The following is a 14,111-nucleotide window of genomic DNA, read 5'->3' as shown; positions in this document are numbered from 1 at the left end:
CAACCCAGCACCACACCCCACAATGAGGAGTAAGACTCAGGCCCTGGGGGCCCAAGCCCTTGGCAGCCAAGGGCCCCTCATGGGCTGAGAGCTTCCTGGGCTCTCCTGGCAGGCTGTCTCAGCTCCTTGAGCCTCCAGCCCTGGGTGTCGACGTCTGGTTTACTGCGGGTCATGAGGCTTTGCCACCACAAGATGTTAGCCAGCTGGCCAGGCTGTCATCGGGGGGAGCGTGATCCCTTTGACATAGTTCTATGGCCATGCAGCGAAGCCAAACCATTGTCAGAAGCGGAGCGCTGGGGCAGCTTGGGGGCTATTTGTGCATGTGTGGCACCCGGCTGGCAGCTGGACATATCGGACCACCATCTTCAAGGGTGGGCCTGGCAGAGTCTGGGGGGAGCTGTGCCAGAAGCACCACAGGCAAAACCTTGATCATTTCAGTAGACCCTTGGCCACAGAGTCACTGTCAGGAGCAGCGTTCTCTTGGGAAAAGAAACAAAGCTAGGATATATTTTCAGACATAACTCAGCCAGGGTCTCATCCCAGAAGACGCTCACTGAGAAAATAAATCATCCTCAGAACCTCAGGAAGCTGGATGTGTCAAAATCCTCACACTCACTTGGGCTGGCCTCGTTCTCGCTGCCCCAGCATCGTGGGAGCGAGGAGGTGTCATTCCGGGTTCATACAGCCCCATTCCAGAGAGCCCCAAACCTCCTACCCCAAAGCCAAGCCGGCCCCTAAGGGATTTGGCCCTTTGTAAATGCCAGTCACAGGTTTGGCCCCGTTGGTCCGGAAGGGGTGTGTATGTGTGCACATGGCTCTCTGCTCGGAAGATGCCAGCCCCAGAGGCAGTCACTGGCAGAAGGGTTTACTGGGATCAGGGTGCATGGGAGTGGCGGCCTGAGCACCCCTCCCTCTCAGCACCCCTCCCTCACACTTGGTTAACTGAAGCAGCGTGCAGCTTCTGGTGGAAGCTGTAGGGCCCAGTTCCAGCCCCCGGGCCTGTGCCCTGCCCTACTGGACCCAGGTGCATTCACGTCTCAGGATCTGGGTCAGACGTTGTCAGACGGGAACTCTCTGTGGACAGAGCCCCCACCTCCTGCACCTTCTAGCTGTGCCTAGCACAGGGTTTGCTTGCCCAGAAGTGCTCAGGATGGCAACTGACAGATTGCTGATTAAGACAGGCCATCTCCACTCTGTAGCCCATTCTTGGCTCTCAGACCTTGGTGGAATTTGGCTGAAGTCCTTAAAGTCTCTGTTATGAGGTCCTCATCCCCTCCCCGCCCTGTCCCCGTCCCACACACGTGCCTTGATCAGCCTGGCCACAGTCTCACTGGCTGATGAGCATGCCCTCTCTCCCTCTCTCCTGGGAAGGGGCATCATCTCCCCGGTTGGAGGAGCCAAGGGTGCACGGACAGCCCCACTGCAGTGCGTCTCCATGGCCGAAGGCCACACCAAGCCCATCCTCTGCCTGGATGCCACGGATGAGTTGCTATTCACAGGGTCCAAAGGTACGTGGAACCCCAACTAGCCAGGTAGGGTTGGGGTCTCCTACTCACACATGCTTCCTCTGTCAGAGTGGTCTATAAAGGAGATGAGAACATAGAGACTCCAGGAGTTGAGGATATGGTGGTCTATTTACTTACTACCCTTGTTTCTTACCTTGGCTCAAGGCCTCCATCCCATGCATCCTTGGCCAAGCCTTCCTTCATACCTGACCTGGTGGCTCCATCTAGCACTTCCTTCCAGAGCTCCCAGGGAAACTTCAGGAAGCTTCTCAGGTGCCCCACCTGTACTTGCACTGCCCGACATCACCCCAGCTCATACATCTAGGCACTCCCTATGATCGCAGCAGCACTTTACAAAGTCACGCTTACCTAATTACAGCAACAAAGTCAAACATCTTACCAGGCTGGGCACAATGGCTCATACCTATAATTGCAGCACTTTGGAAGCATGAGGCGGGAGAATCGCTTGAGCCCAGGAGTCTGAGACTATCTGGGCGGGCAACATAGTGAGACCCTGTCTCTACAAAAAATAAAAAATTAGTCACAATGACATGTGCCTGTAGTCCCAGCTACTCAGGAGGCTGAGGTGGGAGGATTGTTTGAGTCCAGGAGGTGAAGGCTGCAATGAGCTGTGTTTGTGCAATTACACTCCAGCCTGGGCAACAGGGCAAGACCGTATCTCAATAAGTAAATACAGAATTATTTATTTACTCATTCATTCATTCATTCATTTTACCAACAGAACTAGTCTGTAATAGACACGCATACTAAAACACAAGCATAAATATAGCTCTCCACGGCAGTAGGGGGATAGCTGTCAATCTAGGTGTGATTGATTGATTCCAAGTTTTCCCATAACATTTGCTTGCACTGGTTCATTTACTTTGTCAGCAATTAGCGTTTGGAGGAACAGGCATCATAAAAGCTTAAGAATTTTATTTTAGCCCTGGACACCTTAGCAGTGTGGCTCACAGAACTCTGGTGTTAGTGGAAAGTTTGCTTGAGGAACCCTGGTCTGAAGTTCTGAGGGAATTCTCTCTCCCCTGAGTTTTTACTAGCACACACACATGCCAGTGAGCACACGTGTGTGTGTGTTTCTCTCTCTCAGAACTGGAGCTCCATCCTCTGGAGCTCTCTGGATCCCTTTCCCCTACCCTGGGCAGCCCCTGCAGAGGCAGAGCTACGCCCCCTAGTGGCTGACATCCCTCCCCTCCCTGTGGCTTCCTCCCATCTCTCACAGACCGAAGCTGCAAGATGTGGAACTTGGTTACGGGACAGGAGATCGCAGCTCTAAAGGGCCACCCCAACAATGTGGTCTCCATCAAGTACTGCAGCCACTCGGGGCTTGTGTTCTCCGTGTCCACCTCCTACATCAAGGTGTGGGACATCCGGGACTCAGCCAAGTGCATTCGGACTCTCACGTGAGTACCCCTCACCTGCCTCGCAGTGGTGGGCTACAGCAGGCTGGGTTGGGTGCAAATGCTCCCAGCCCAAGTGACCCACTCAGCACAGCACAGCCCAGCTACATGGGCACAAAGACCATTACCAGCCTATGAACTTGCTTGACCCTGGGATACAAGGTGAGATCTCTTGGTTTGGGAGACAGTGTCTGGGGTAGCACCACTAGAGGAATTTTTGGCCTGCCTGGCCTCTACCCATGGCGCAGTCCCCCAAACCCTGACCCTTGAGGTGTGTTAGATATCATCCTATGAGTCTGAAAGAGGAGCTAGGAAACAGGGCGAGCCCCCAAAGCCATGCTGGACACTGCCTGTGTAGGTGACCACCCAGTCATGGCCCTGAGCCCTGCCCCGACAGTCTCAGACACACAGGCATAGGGCAGGGGAGGCAGAACTGAGACCAAGAGCCTTGCAAAATAAAGATTGTGGTTTTTTTTTTACCAGAAGTCATACTACATCCTTACATTAACACTGTAATACAATCTATTAATTTGATCCTTAAAAAGTAAACAGGCTGGGCACAGTGGCTCATGCCTATAATCCCAGGTATTTTGGAGGCTGAAGCAGGAGGATCACTTGAGACCACGAGTTCAAGACCAGCCTGGGCAACAAAGGGAAACTCTGTCTCTACAAAAAAAAATATTTTAATTAGCTGAGCATGGTGGTGCGTGCCTGTAGTCCCAGCTACTCAGCAGGCTGAGGTGGAACGTTGCTTGAGCCCAGGAGGTCAAGGCTGCAGTGAGCCATGTTTGTGCCATTGCACTCCAATCTGGCCAATAGAGCAAACCTTGTCTCAAAAAATAATAATAATGAATAAATAAACAGAGGGTTTTTAGGGCAGTGAAATTATTCTGTATGATGCTATAATGGTAGATGCATGCCATTATACATTCGTTCAAACCCTTAGAAAGTACAACACCAAGAGTGAACCTGAACGTGAACTGTGGACTTGGGCAATACAACATGTCAACATGGGTTCATAATGAAAACCCAGGCAGCTTTCTGGTTGATAACAGGGGAGACTGTGCCTGTGTGGGGGCAGGGGCATGTGAGAAATATCTGTATCTTGTGCTTAGTTTTGCTGTGAACCTAAAACTAGCCTTAAAAAAAATTAAGTCTTTAAAAAAAAAAAAGTAAACAAGGCTGGGTGTGGTGGCTCACGCCTATAATCCCAGCACTTTGGGAGGCCGAGGCGGGCAGATCACCTAAGGTCGGGAGTTCTAGACAAGCCTAACCGACATGGTGAAACCCCATCTCTACTAAAAATACAGAATTAGCCAGGCATGGTGGCACATGCCTGTAATCCCAGCTACTCAGGAGGCTGAGGCAGGAGAATTGCTTGAACCCGGGAGGCGGAGATTGCAGTGAGCCGACATTGCACCATTGCACTCCAGCCTGGGCAACAAGAGTGAAACTCCATCTCAAACAAACAAATAAATAAATGTAAACAGGCTGGGTGTGGTGGCTCATGCCTGTAATCCTAGCACTTTGGGAGGCTGAGGCAGGCGGATCACCTGAGGTTAGGAGTTCAAGACCAGCCTGACCAATATGAAGAAACCCGTCTCTACTAAAAATAAAAATTAACCTGGCATGGTGGTGCATGCCTACAGTCCCAGCTACTCAGGAGGGTGAGGCAGGAGAATCGCTTGAACCCGGGAGGCAGAGGTTGCAGTGAGCCAAGATCACGCCATTGCGCTTCAGCCTGGGCAACAAGAGCGAAACTCCATCTCAGGGAAAAAAAAAAAAAAAAGTAAACAGAATGGGTATAATCACTTCTTTTAACATATGAGGAAACTGAGACTCAGAGAGGTTGATTTCCGGAAGATCCAGGTTCACACCCAGTCTCATGACTGAGCCTTACCATCTTTCCAAGCCAGTGACCAAGCACACAGGCAGGCCACATGGGGAGTTGACTCACCGGGGACTGGAGTGAAGCTCTCCCCTGGGTCTCACTTATGGGAGAAGCTATTGCTCTTCTCTGTCAGTCAAGGAAGTCTTCCTAGAAGTGGGTTATTTGGGCTGGTCTTAGTGACGTTTTATGGGTTCCCTGCACTGTGCACATGGATTGTTTTGACCTCTGGCCTTGCCTTTCTCCCTTATGGGCAGATCCTCAGGCCAGGTGATCTCAGGGGATGCCTGTGCCGCCACGTCCACCCGTGCCATCACTAGTGCTCAGGGTGAGCATCAGATCAACCAGATCGCCCTCAGCCCTTCGGGCACCATGCTGTACGCCGCCTCGGGCAATGCCGTCCGCATCTGGGAGCTTAGCAGGTCAGCGTGATACCTGGGGAGAGAGGGGGCGTTGGCATGCCCAGGCAAGGTCCCCAGGTCTTGGCTCAGGGGGACCCACCCCAGGGTGGGTAGGACCTCAGCAACACCTTTATTCCCCCCATGCTGCTGGGCCTGTGCCCTCTCTAGTGAGACTGCTGGGATGCAGGGCAGCTGTTGTCTAGATTCTTGATCTTGCCTTAACCAAGCGGGGGTGGGTGAGTACCCTGCCAGGCCTGTTTGTTCTGGGGCAGACACCCCACCCCAAGCCAGGGTCCCCTCTAATTCACCTACCCCGGCTGGGCCTCTTCCCACTGCAGGTTCCAGCCTGTTGGCAAGCTGACTGGCCACATCGGTCCTGTGATGTGCCTGACGGTCACCCAGACAGCCAGCCAGCACGACCTTGTGGTGACTGGCTCCAAGGACCACTACGTTAAGGTATCTGGGGCTGCCTCAGCTCTGAGGCCTGGGTCAGGGCTGGTCTTCCACTCTCCCCAGTCTTTGCCCTCTGTTGCCTTGGGAGTACCCACGAAAAATTAGAAGCCTTCTGGGGATGTTTGCTGAAGAAATCACCCCAAAGAAGGCAAGAAGTTATGTGCAGAAAGTTATAGATTGCAGCATTATTTTGTAACTGGTGAAAAATTAATAACTTATATGTTGAAGGATAGAATAACAATCAAATTATGGAAAATCCACTAAATGGGATACATTGCAGCTATTAAAATGATAAATAGCAAACCAAACATGAAGTAGACAAACAACACTAGTTTGTTTGCTCTCTGATTATGCCATTGAAAACTGTCCATACCCAGTCAGAAACTGAAAGGAAGCAGGCCAGGCGTGGTGGCTCACACCTGTAATCCTAGCACTTTGGGAGGCTGAAGTGGGAGGATCACTTGAGGTCAGGAGTTTGAGACCAGCCTGGCCAACATGGTGAAACCCTGTCTGTACTAAAAATACAAAACATTAGCCAGGCATGGTGTCGGGTGCCTGTAGTCCCAGCTACTCGGGAGGTTGAGGCAGGAGAATCGCTTGAACCTGGGTGGCAGAGGTTGCAGTGAGCTGAGTTTGAGCCACTGTACTCCAGCCTGGGCAACAGAGTGAGACTCAGTCTCTAACAAAAAAGAAACTGGAAGGAAGCAGGATTTTCAGGGATGGTGGGATTATGGTGAATATTTAGTAAAAAACAAAAGAATTCTAGAGGGAGGCTCACACCCCAAACCCGCCTTTCTCCTTAGCAGCTGCCTGTTGAGCTGTGGGGTCTCGGCGTGATGAGCTGATTCACCCCTGCATTACTTGACTTGGTCTCCCCCCACCCCTGCCCCAGTGTCCACGGGAAGGGTCAAGACCTGAACCGTCAGTGTTCCCAGGCCCGTGGAAGGAGCAGCCCCACCTCCAGGAACCTTCACCTGCTGGGAAGCTCCTCTCCCCAGAGGGCAGTGGCTCTCACCCTAGCCAGACTCCTGTGTCTTCATGCCCCTGGGTCCACAGTGCTGCAGGCCCTGCCTTCCCTCCTCCCACTTGGCCTCTCCCTACTGGCCCCTCCTCCCGCAGATGTTCGAGCTGGGTGAGTGTGTGACGGGCACCATTGGCCCCACTCACAACTTTGAGCCCCCGCACTACGACGGCATCGAGTGTCTCGCCATCCAGGGAGACATCCTGTTCAGTGGCTCCCGAGATAATGGCATCAAGAAGTGGGACCTAGACCAGCAGGAGCTCATCCAGGTGGGGTCAGGAGGAAGGGGAGAGGGTAGACTCGGGTGGGGTGGTTCCCATAGCACACGCAGAGCCTTGGAGACCCTGGGCCCCAGGCCGGATGGTTTTCACAGCTGCCCAAGCCCTCCTGTTCTCCCTCTTCCTCCACTGTCTCTATCCTCCCTTCCCTACCCACGGCCTTTCCTGATGCCACACCTCCCCCTTAGGCAACCTGCCCTCAGCAAAGCCTTTGCTCTCAGCTCTTGCGTTTGAATGTGAAGCTCAGTTACCCACTTCCTTTCCTGGGAGCATTTGTGTTTTAGCCTGACCCATGTGAGGGCTGAAGGGTTCTCTGCCAGGGCAGGATCTTAGGCTTGAACCTGGGAAGAAGAGCAGAGGGACCCATCTCTGGTCTCCTAAAGCCCACAGCACAGGCCACCTAGCATGGCTCCTGGAACCAGTGTCACCTGCCTGTGTGGCAGGTCTAGAGGCCAGGGGACCCTGGAAGTAGCTCCACTACTAGCAAGAGGGGCCCTGGGGCAGGTTCTCTCCCTCACCACCTCCCCCAGCCCTCACCAGCCCTGATCCTCCCGCAGCAAATCCCCAATGCACACAAGGACTGGGTGTGCGCCCTGGCCTTCATCCCAGGCCGCCCCATGCTGCTCAGCGCCTGCCGTGCGGGTGTCATCAAGGTCTGGAACGTGGACAACTTCACGCCCATCGGTGAGATCAAGGGGCACGACAGCCCCATCAATGCCATCTGCACCAATGCCAAGCACATCTTCACAGCCTCCAGGTGGGTGCTGGACAGAGAGATCTGCCTCTGCTCCCCTCATCTCCTGGTATGGGCAGGGGAGGCTGGGAGGCTCAGGGCCCTGCAGTTGTCCCCACAGGCTCGGTTCACAGAGCGGATTCCATGGTGGCCTCCTTTGCATACCTAGCCTGTGCCAGCCTTCAGTGGGTGCCCACCATATGCTGGGCACTGTGCTAGGCAGGGGAGGGGGAAGGTACTGGGCCCCAGGCCAGGCCTTGCCCGCTTGTCTCCAAGCCCTTCCTACCCTCCCCTGCCCTGGCTGTCTTCCCCCGTCCAGGTATCTCTCAGAGCACAGAGCAGCCCTGCCAGTCCCCAGACCATGTCTCTTACACACGCCTCCTGCTCTGGCCCCCTGCTTGGGGAGCCCCCAGGCCCTCTGTCCCATGGTGTGCTACTCAGACGGCTTTCTTTCTTGTTCCGACTTTGTCCCTTCTCTCCCTTCCCCTTCCCATCTCCTCCCACCTCTCCTCTCTGTCCTCGCCTCTCTCCCCCCACAGTGACTGCCGGGTAAAGTTGTGGAATTACGTCCCTGGACTCACCCCCTGCCTTCCTCGCCGAGTCCTGGCCATAAAGGGCCGCGCCACCACCCTGCCCTGACCCTCCCCATCTCTCCCTGTCTCCTCTCTCATTCTTCCCCTCTTTCCTTTTCCCCCTCTTTCCTTTTCCCTCTCTTTCCCCACTTCGATCTGAGCTGCTTCTTAACGGTATGAGATTATTTTACTCCTCCTTCTTCCTCTCCCTTCCTGTCCTGCCTGGCCCAGGGAGGTGCCCTGCCTGTCCCTCCTGCTCCCATCATCCTCTCCCGAGCATGAACAGTGGGACAGGCCCCAGGAGATGGGTGCCAGGGAGCAGATGGGGGGAGACTTCAGGCCTGGACAGAACAAAACATCCCCCCAAAAAAAACCCATGACAAAGCTCCCCCGGGGGCCTCCGAGTGCACAGGCCTCTCCATCTGCCCAGCACCCCACCACCTGCAGTCCACCTCCCCGTAAGCGATGCTTGCCTCCCAGCCCCAACCGCATTTGGGGAGTTTGGGGAATCCAGTTCATCCTCTACTTTTGGGGGCAGCCAGCCGAGCTCACTGTAAGAGCTGACCCACGCCCCTCCACTTTGTCCTCCACCCCAGTGACCTGACGGTGAAGTTCTGGAGTGTCCGGCGGTTACCCCACAGCGGCCCACCCTAGGAGTGAGGTCAGAGGGATGCCCCCGGACCCTCGACCCCGGCAGCCTGGACAGCATGGAAGGGAAGCTGTGACCCAGCCGATGGGGCCAGCTGCCCTGGGGACAGAGGGCGTGGCCCCCTCTCCTGTCCTCCTCCCTCTCCCTTGGCCTTCCCACAGGACACTGTTCCCTCAGTCCCTCTCCTGCCTCTCTGGAGCCTCTGGGTGAGAGAGGGGCTGGGGAGGAAATCAAGCTGTGAAGCCAAAGGGCATTATCCCTTCTTGTTCCACTCCCAGTGGTCCTGGCCACATTGTCTCCTGCTGAACTGGCTCTGCCCCTTTCTCAGGCCTTTGGCCCAGTGGTGGGGCCCTGTGGGGAGGTGCAGCAGCCTGGCCCCATCCCACCCTTCCGAGGAGCTGGCCTCCCCCTGCCTCCCAGCCCAGCCTCTAGAGCCACTGCACCTGCCTCTGAGCCCAAAAAGATAGTCCTCAGGTAGCTAAGGAAACCAGGTGTGGGCGGCTGGGCCTTGCAGCTAACCCTTAACCCTCTGGCCACCCGCAGATAGCCCCAGCTGGCCCCAACAATTCCCTGGGGTCCCTTTCAGATGGGGCCAAGATAGAGCTGCTAGAAAGATTCCTTTGGGGAGACAGTCAGAAATACTTCAGTTATTTATTTTGTTATTTTTATTTTTTGCTGTTGCCTCCTGGAAACTGACTTGAAGTTTCTTCCCATATATTCTTTCCCTCAGCTCTTGGGGGCCAGAAATTCCAAAGGGAGTCCGCTGCCCCGGCCCTCCAGGGCCGCCGCCTCTGTTTGCTTTGCGGAGGAGGGAGCTGCTCCTTTCACGCTGCAGCTTGGACCTGTCCCCGACACAGCCCCCAGGGAGCCTTCTAGCGTACCCCCTGGCCTCTAGGCCGCCTGACGCTCAGTGCCTTCCTCCGTCCCGGGGCCTGGCACCCGTGCCGGGCAGCCTTACACCAGCCATGCCCGTGGCACCACATGTGTCTTCTCACTCGCGAGGTCTGGTGCCCAGCGCCCCTGGGAAGGCGGGGGCGCTCACCCCACAGCCCAGGCCCCGGGGTTCCACCCCAGAGTCCTGCGTGGGCCACGTAGGAAGCAGCGTGGGGGCTGTGTCTGCTGGGAGGCGGCTCGGATGGGGAAGACGGCCCGGCACCCTGGCCCCCGCCCCTCCCCAGCCCTGCAGCCCCGCACTGGGCCGGGGAGTCTCTCCAGCTTCTCTCTCTCTGGTTATTCAGGAGACACATTTTCAGCCTTAAAACTGGCATGGAGCGCAGGCCCTCCCTTGTAGGAAGTTATCAAGGAGGAGGGCGTCGGCAGTTCCTCTGCCCCGGGGCTGGGGACACCGAGCTCAGGACACCGAGCTCCGGGGAGGTTGTTAAATCAGTGTTCTGGCGCCCCCTGTTGGGGAAACTCTGGAATTACAGGAGTGGACCTTGGGAGGTACTGAGCTCCATCCCTCTCCCCCGCCCCACCCCCACCCAAAGTTGCCCACTCTGTTTTTCCCTTGCTTCGCTGGTCTTGTGCTTCCCGGCTTCAGTCTGGGAGCCAAGAGCCAGCCCCACCTCCCTTCAGAGGACGCAGTGACTTGGACTTACCGGAGGTGGTTCTGTGTTTCTGCCCTTGGCTCCTCTCCATCTTGGGCCAGGGCACTTGGAGCCCTCTCCATGTGGCGCCCAGTGTTGTGGGGAGGCAGGCCCCAGTGGAGGTTAAGTGAGGCCTGGTTCCTTCCCCGTGCCCTCCTCGGAGCTGCCACAGAGGCTAAGAAGGCTGTCCTGCTGGTGCTGGCCCTGCTGGAAGTGGTATTGAAGTCTGGGCCTGCTGATGGCAGGAAGGAGACTGCCTCAGATGCTGGTCTCCCAGGACCTGAACAGTCTGTCTGCAATGACTGGAAATCCTTCTTCCTCTGGCCACCCTGGGGGTGCTGGGTAACCCCTTAGCTCTGAGATGTGGCCACAAATCTCTTCCCACTCCTCTCCATCCCTCCCCACCTGAACAGAAGGTTTTGACCTTGCAACCTGTAAGAAAGAATCCGTCCGCATGACTGTTTACAAGCGATAGAAACACATAAGACTCTGTCCCCTGAGCTCCCACAGCTGGGCGGGGGATGCCCCACCTGGGGTGACTGCACTGTAGCTGCAAGGCGTGTTCTCACACGAAGTGTGATCTTACGGCCCCGCGAGAGGTGCTCATCATCATTGCCCATTTTCCGCTGTTTCCGATGGGTCAGCTACCTCACGGCGGGGCCAGCTCTGCTGTCCTGGCAAGTGTCATTGACTCTCTAAACTTGAAGTCCTTCGGGAGCCCTGAGCCCAGCATCCCTGAGACACCCCAAGTTGTGCTCCATGAGAGTTGGAGTCTCTGCCCACTCTTTCAGGGATGTCCAGGGTCCATCGTTAGGGGGCAGGCCCCCAGCTCCAATCACTGCACAAGCACCCTAAGTGTTGGAAGCACAAAATGGTTGTGATTTGAGCACAATGGCAGGGTCCCGCAGGCAGACTGGATAGACCCGGGCCCGGGAAGTTCCTCCCAGGTTGCCTCTGTCCAAAGTGAGATTGGGGATGCCTGTGTCTGGGACAGGGGGCTGCCCTTGCTCAGACCAGGCCTTGGCCCATGGCTCGTGCTAATTCTGGGACTCGCCAGCTAACTTCTCACCCTTCTGTGCCCATCTTAAGATCTGAGCCTTGTCAGGCCCAGCCACATCTGTATACCATGGGACCAGGAGTAAAGCGCTCTCTAAACCCCGCACCCCAAATCTCTAAACGCCTGAGTTCAGGCTGAGTCCTAGCCCTAGTGAGCCTGAAGAGCTTGCTCTGATTCCCTGTCTCCTGGGTCAAGCCCCACTTTGTGCTTTCGAAGCTTATGAGCGGGTTCCCTGGATAGAAGGAGTCTTCCATCCCCACTGCCCTTGGGCCTCTTCAGCATAGTCCTGTGCCGGGGCCCCGTCCTCACTGTCAGTCAGTTCAGTATTTGCTTTCATGTGAGTGGCGGACTCCTCTGAGGCAGCCGGAACTCTCAAAGGCAGCGCCTGGAGCTGCCTTGCGAGATTTCCAAGGAAGGAGGAAAGACTAACAGGCGGAGGCTGGCACACCCAAGCCTTTGAGGTGGTCAGAGTGCCACCTTCAGCCCCTTGGGAAGGGACAGCGGTGGATCTGGGAATGGCTTCGCCCTGGATTCAGCCTAGGAATCTCTTCATCCTCAGCTGTCCAGCCCTGCCGCCTGTCTGGGGCTGTGTGGCCTGGGCAGAGGGCAGTTTAAAGCACAAAACCACATGGGGAAAACACGAGGTCACGGGGACTTTCTCATGTGCCTGATGTGGTGGAGGGAGACACCGGCAGGCGGCTGCAGTGAAGTTAGGGAACATAACACTTCTTTGCCCTGCTAACGCTCAGCTCTGGGGGGCATCCCCCGATGTGGTCTGGGCTGGGAGCAGGCATATCCCCTGGTTGTTGCCTGTGCCTGGTCTGTTCACCATCGTGTTTGTGTGGGCAGAACCTGCCCTGCAGGAGCAGTGACCTCCCACTGTGTGTCCCGGACCTGTGGTATGTGTCCCTTTGCCATCCCAAACAGGCAACTGCTCGCTGCTCTCCTCGCTTGGCATAGCCTCCTGGTCAGTGGCCAGTGCCCCACAGGCCTTCCTGGGCCTGGCCTTCCTCTCTTGACTCCCAGATCCTTCCCTGCCGTCTTATGTGCAAGGACAGATTTTGCAGGGAAAGTTCTGTGTCTTCTTTGATATCTTTGTTCTGTCCCCTGCCCCATCCCCAGCACTCATGATCTTGAAGCCCCCATCACACCCCAGTTCAGTCCCGTGAACCATGTCCTGAGGGCCTTGCAGGGAAATAGGAAGTAGAAACTGCTTCACAAAGAGCCGAGGGTCAGAGAAGACCCCTGAGATGAATCAGGGCCCTGCCCTGCCCACCAGCTCTTTTCTAGCAATCATGCCCTGCCCAGGCTGCAGGCTTCATTAGACTCCTGCTGTCCTCCACGATGTGACTAGCACAAGGTGTATATATGTTTTGTACCTCTGCCGATGGCTGTACATAGTGTATGAAATTATTTAAGCCTCATGTTGTACATTTCTGTTCCTAGATTGGATGTGTGTGTTCTAAGAAGTTGTCATAAATAAAACCTGAATGACCAATGTCTGTGGAGGTGTCCCCTGCCCCCTTCCGGGGGGCTGCTGACTTTTGGCTGGGACCTTTGGAGAGGGAGTTGGTGGTGGTGGTGGGTGGGTGAATGGGTGCAGCAGGCCTCTGGGGCTGGGCCCAGCCTGATGAGAACTTCCTGAGCTGTGGGTTTGGGGCTTCACCAGTTAGAAAGCAGAGAGCTTCGAGAGTGTCACATTCTCCTCCAGACTCCATATGTTGTCTCCGGAGGCAGATGCAGTTGCTGGAAGAGTGGGCAGCAGCATTTGTGGACCACCTGCTATATCCTAGGCACTGTTCAGAGCATTTTTCATTGTGTCTTCACTGCCCTGTGTGACAGGTGACATTCTCGTTTTATGAAATGAGAAAGATCTCAGGATGGAAGTGACTTTCCCAGGATCACAGCTAGTAAGGACAGAGCCAGGATCTGCATCTAAACCTGCCCGAACACAGCAGCCTTTGCCTTTTGATAATGTAACATGTGCCTCTCTAGGGCCTGGACTGCGCTGTGTGTGGTGCATGCCAGATGTGTCTCAGTCCCTTGCCACTTATGGAAAGAAGGCAAGACTATAAAAAGATCATATAAGAAAAGAGCTCTACAAAGGTAATTTTTTTCTTTTTCTTTTTTTTTTTTTTTTGAGTAGAGATGGGATCTCACTATGTTGCCCAGGCTGGTCTCGAACTCCTGGGCTCAAGCCTTACCTCCCATCTCAGTCTCCCAAAGCGCTGGGATTACAAACATGAGCCACCATGTGTGACCATAATTTTTTTCCTAGATCAGTGCTTTTCAGTCTTTAAGAACCCATATTTCCCTTTTGATAACCACGAATTGTTTCACCAGCTCCCGGAGATTCTGGCCCATCCCCTGGGCAGAGAGGCTCCTCAGGGAGAGTCCACATCTTCATCACCAGCCACGACTGATTAAAAAGCTTAACTTCCTGATTTTTGTATCAGGAATATAGTGGGGTCTCTCTTTGCTTTGTTTCCCAAATATAAAACCAAATTGCTTCCTCAGCCTGCACAGGTCCCCTGCTGCTTGTCCAGCACC

At 55.2% G+C, this 14,111-nt stretch overlaps 1 protein-coding gene and 1 pseudogene across 9 annotated transcripts in view; both read left to right on the top strand.

The window, feature by feature from the left end:
- KIF21B (kinesin family member 21B) overlaps nt 1-13,059 on the top strand; it is a 54,560-nt gene extending 41,501 nt beyond the window's left edge. For 5 of the 9 annotated variants that reach the window (XM_074032240.1, XM_074032253.1, XM_074032227.1 and 2 more), the window contains 8 exons: nt 1,372-1,508; nt 2,746-2,926; nt 5,069-5,233; nt 5,551-5,668; nt 6,785-6,955; nt 7,522-7,721; nt 8,237-8,443; nt 8,866-13,059. In XM_074032240.1, the coding sequence (XP_073888341.1) occupies nt 1,372-1,508; nt 2,746-2,926; nt 5,069-5,233; nt 5,551-5,668; nt 6,785-6,955; nt 7,522-7,721; nt 8,237-8,336 (1,072 nt within the window). In that variant the 3' untranslated portion in view covers nt 8,337-8,443; nt 8,866-13,059. The remainder of the gene's footprint in view (nt 1-1,371; nt 1,509-2,745; nt 2,927-5,068; nt 5,234-5,550; nt 5,669-6,784; nt 6,956-7,521; nt 7,722-8,236; nt 8,444-8,865) is intronic. The other 4 variants (XM_005540370.3, XM_005540369.4, XM_045394646.2 and 1 more) reach the window with 1 other exon arrangement.
- LOC141409683 (uncharacterized) lies at nt 10,185-10,962 on the top strand (annotated as a pseudogene).
- Nucleotides 13,060-14,111: the final 1,052 nt, after the last annotated feature.

The sequence above is a fragment of the Macaca fascicularis genome, chromosome 1 (genome assembly GCF_037993035.2).
Source record: "Macaca fascicularis isolate 582-1 chromosome 1, T2T-MFA8v1.1".
Classification (NCBI taxonomy): domain Eukaryota; kingdom Metazoa; phylum Chordata; class Mammalia; order Primates; family Cercopithecidae; genus Macaca; species Macaca fascicularis.
Note: the sequence above shows the minus strand (reverse complement) of the source record. Positions and strands in the feature narration are given on the sequence as shown.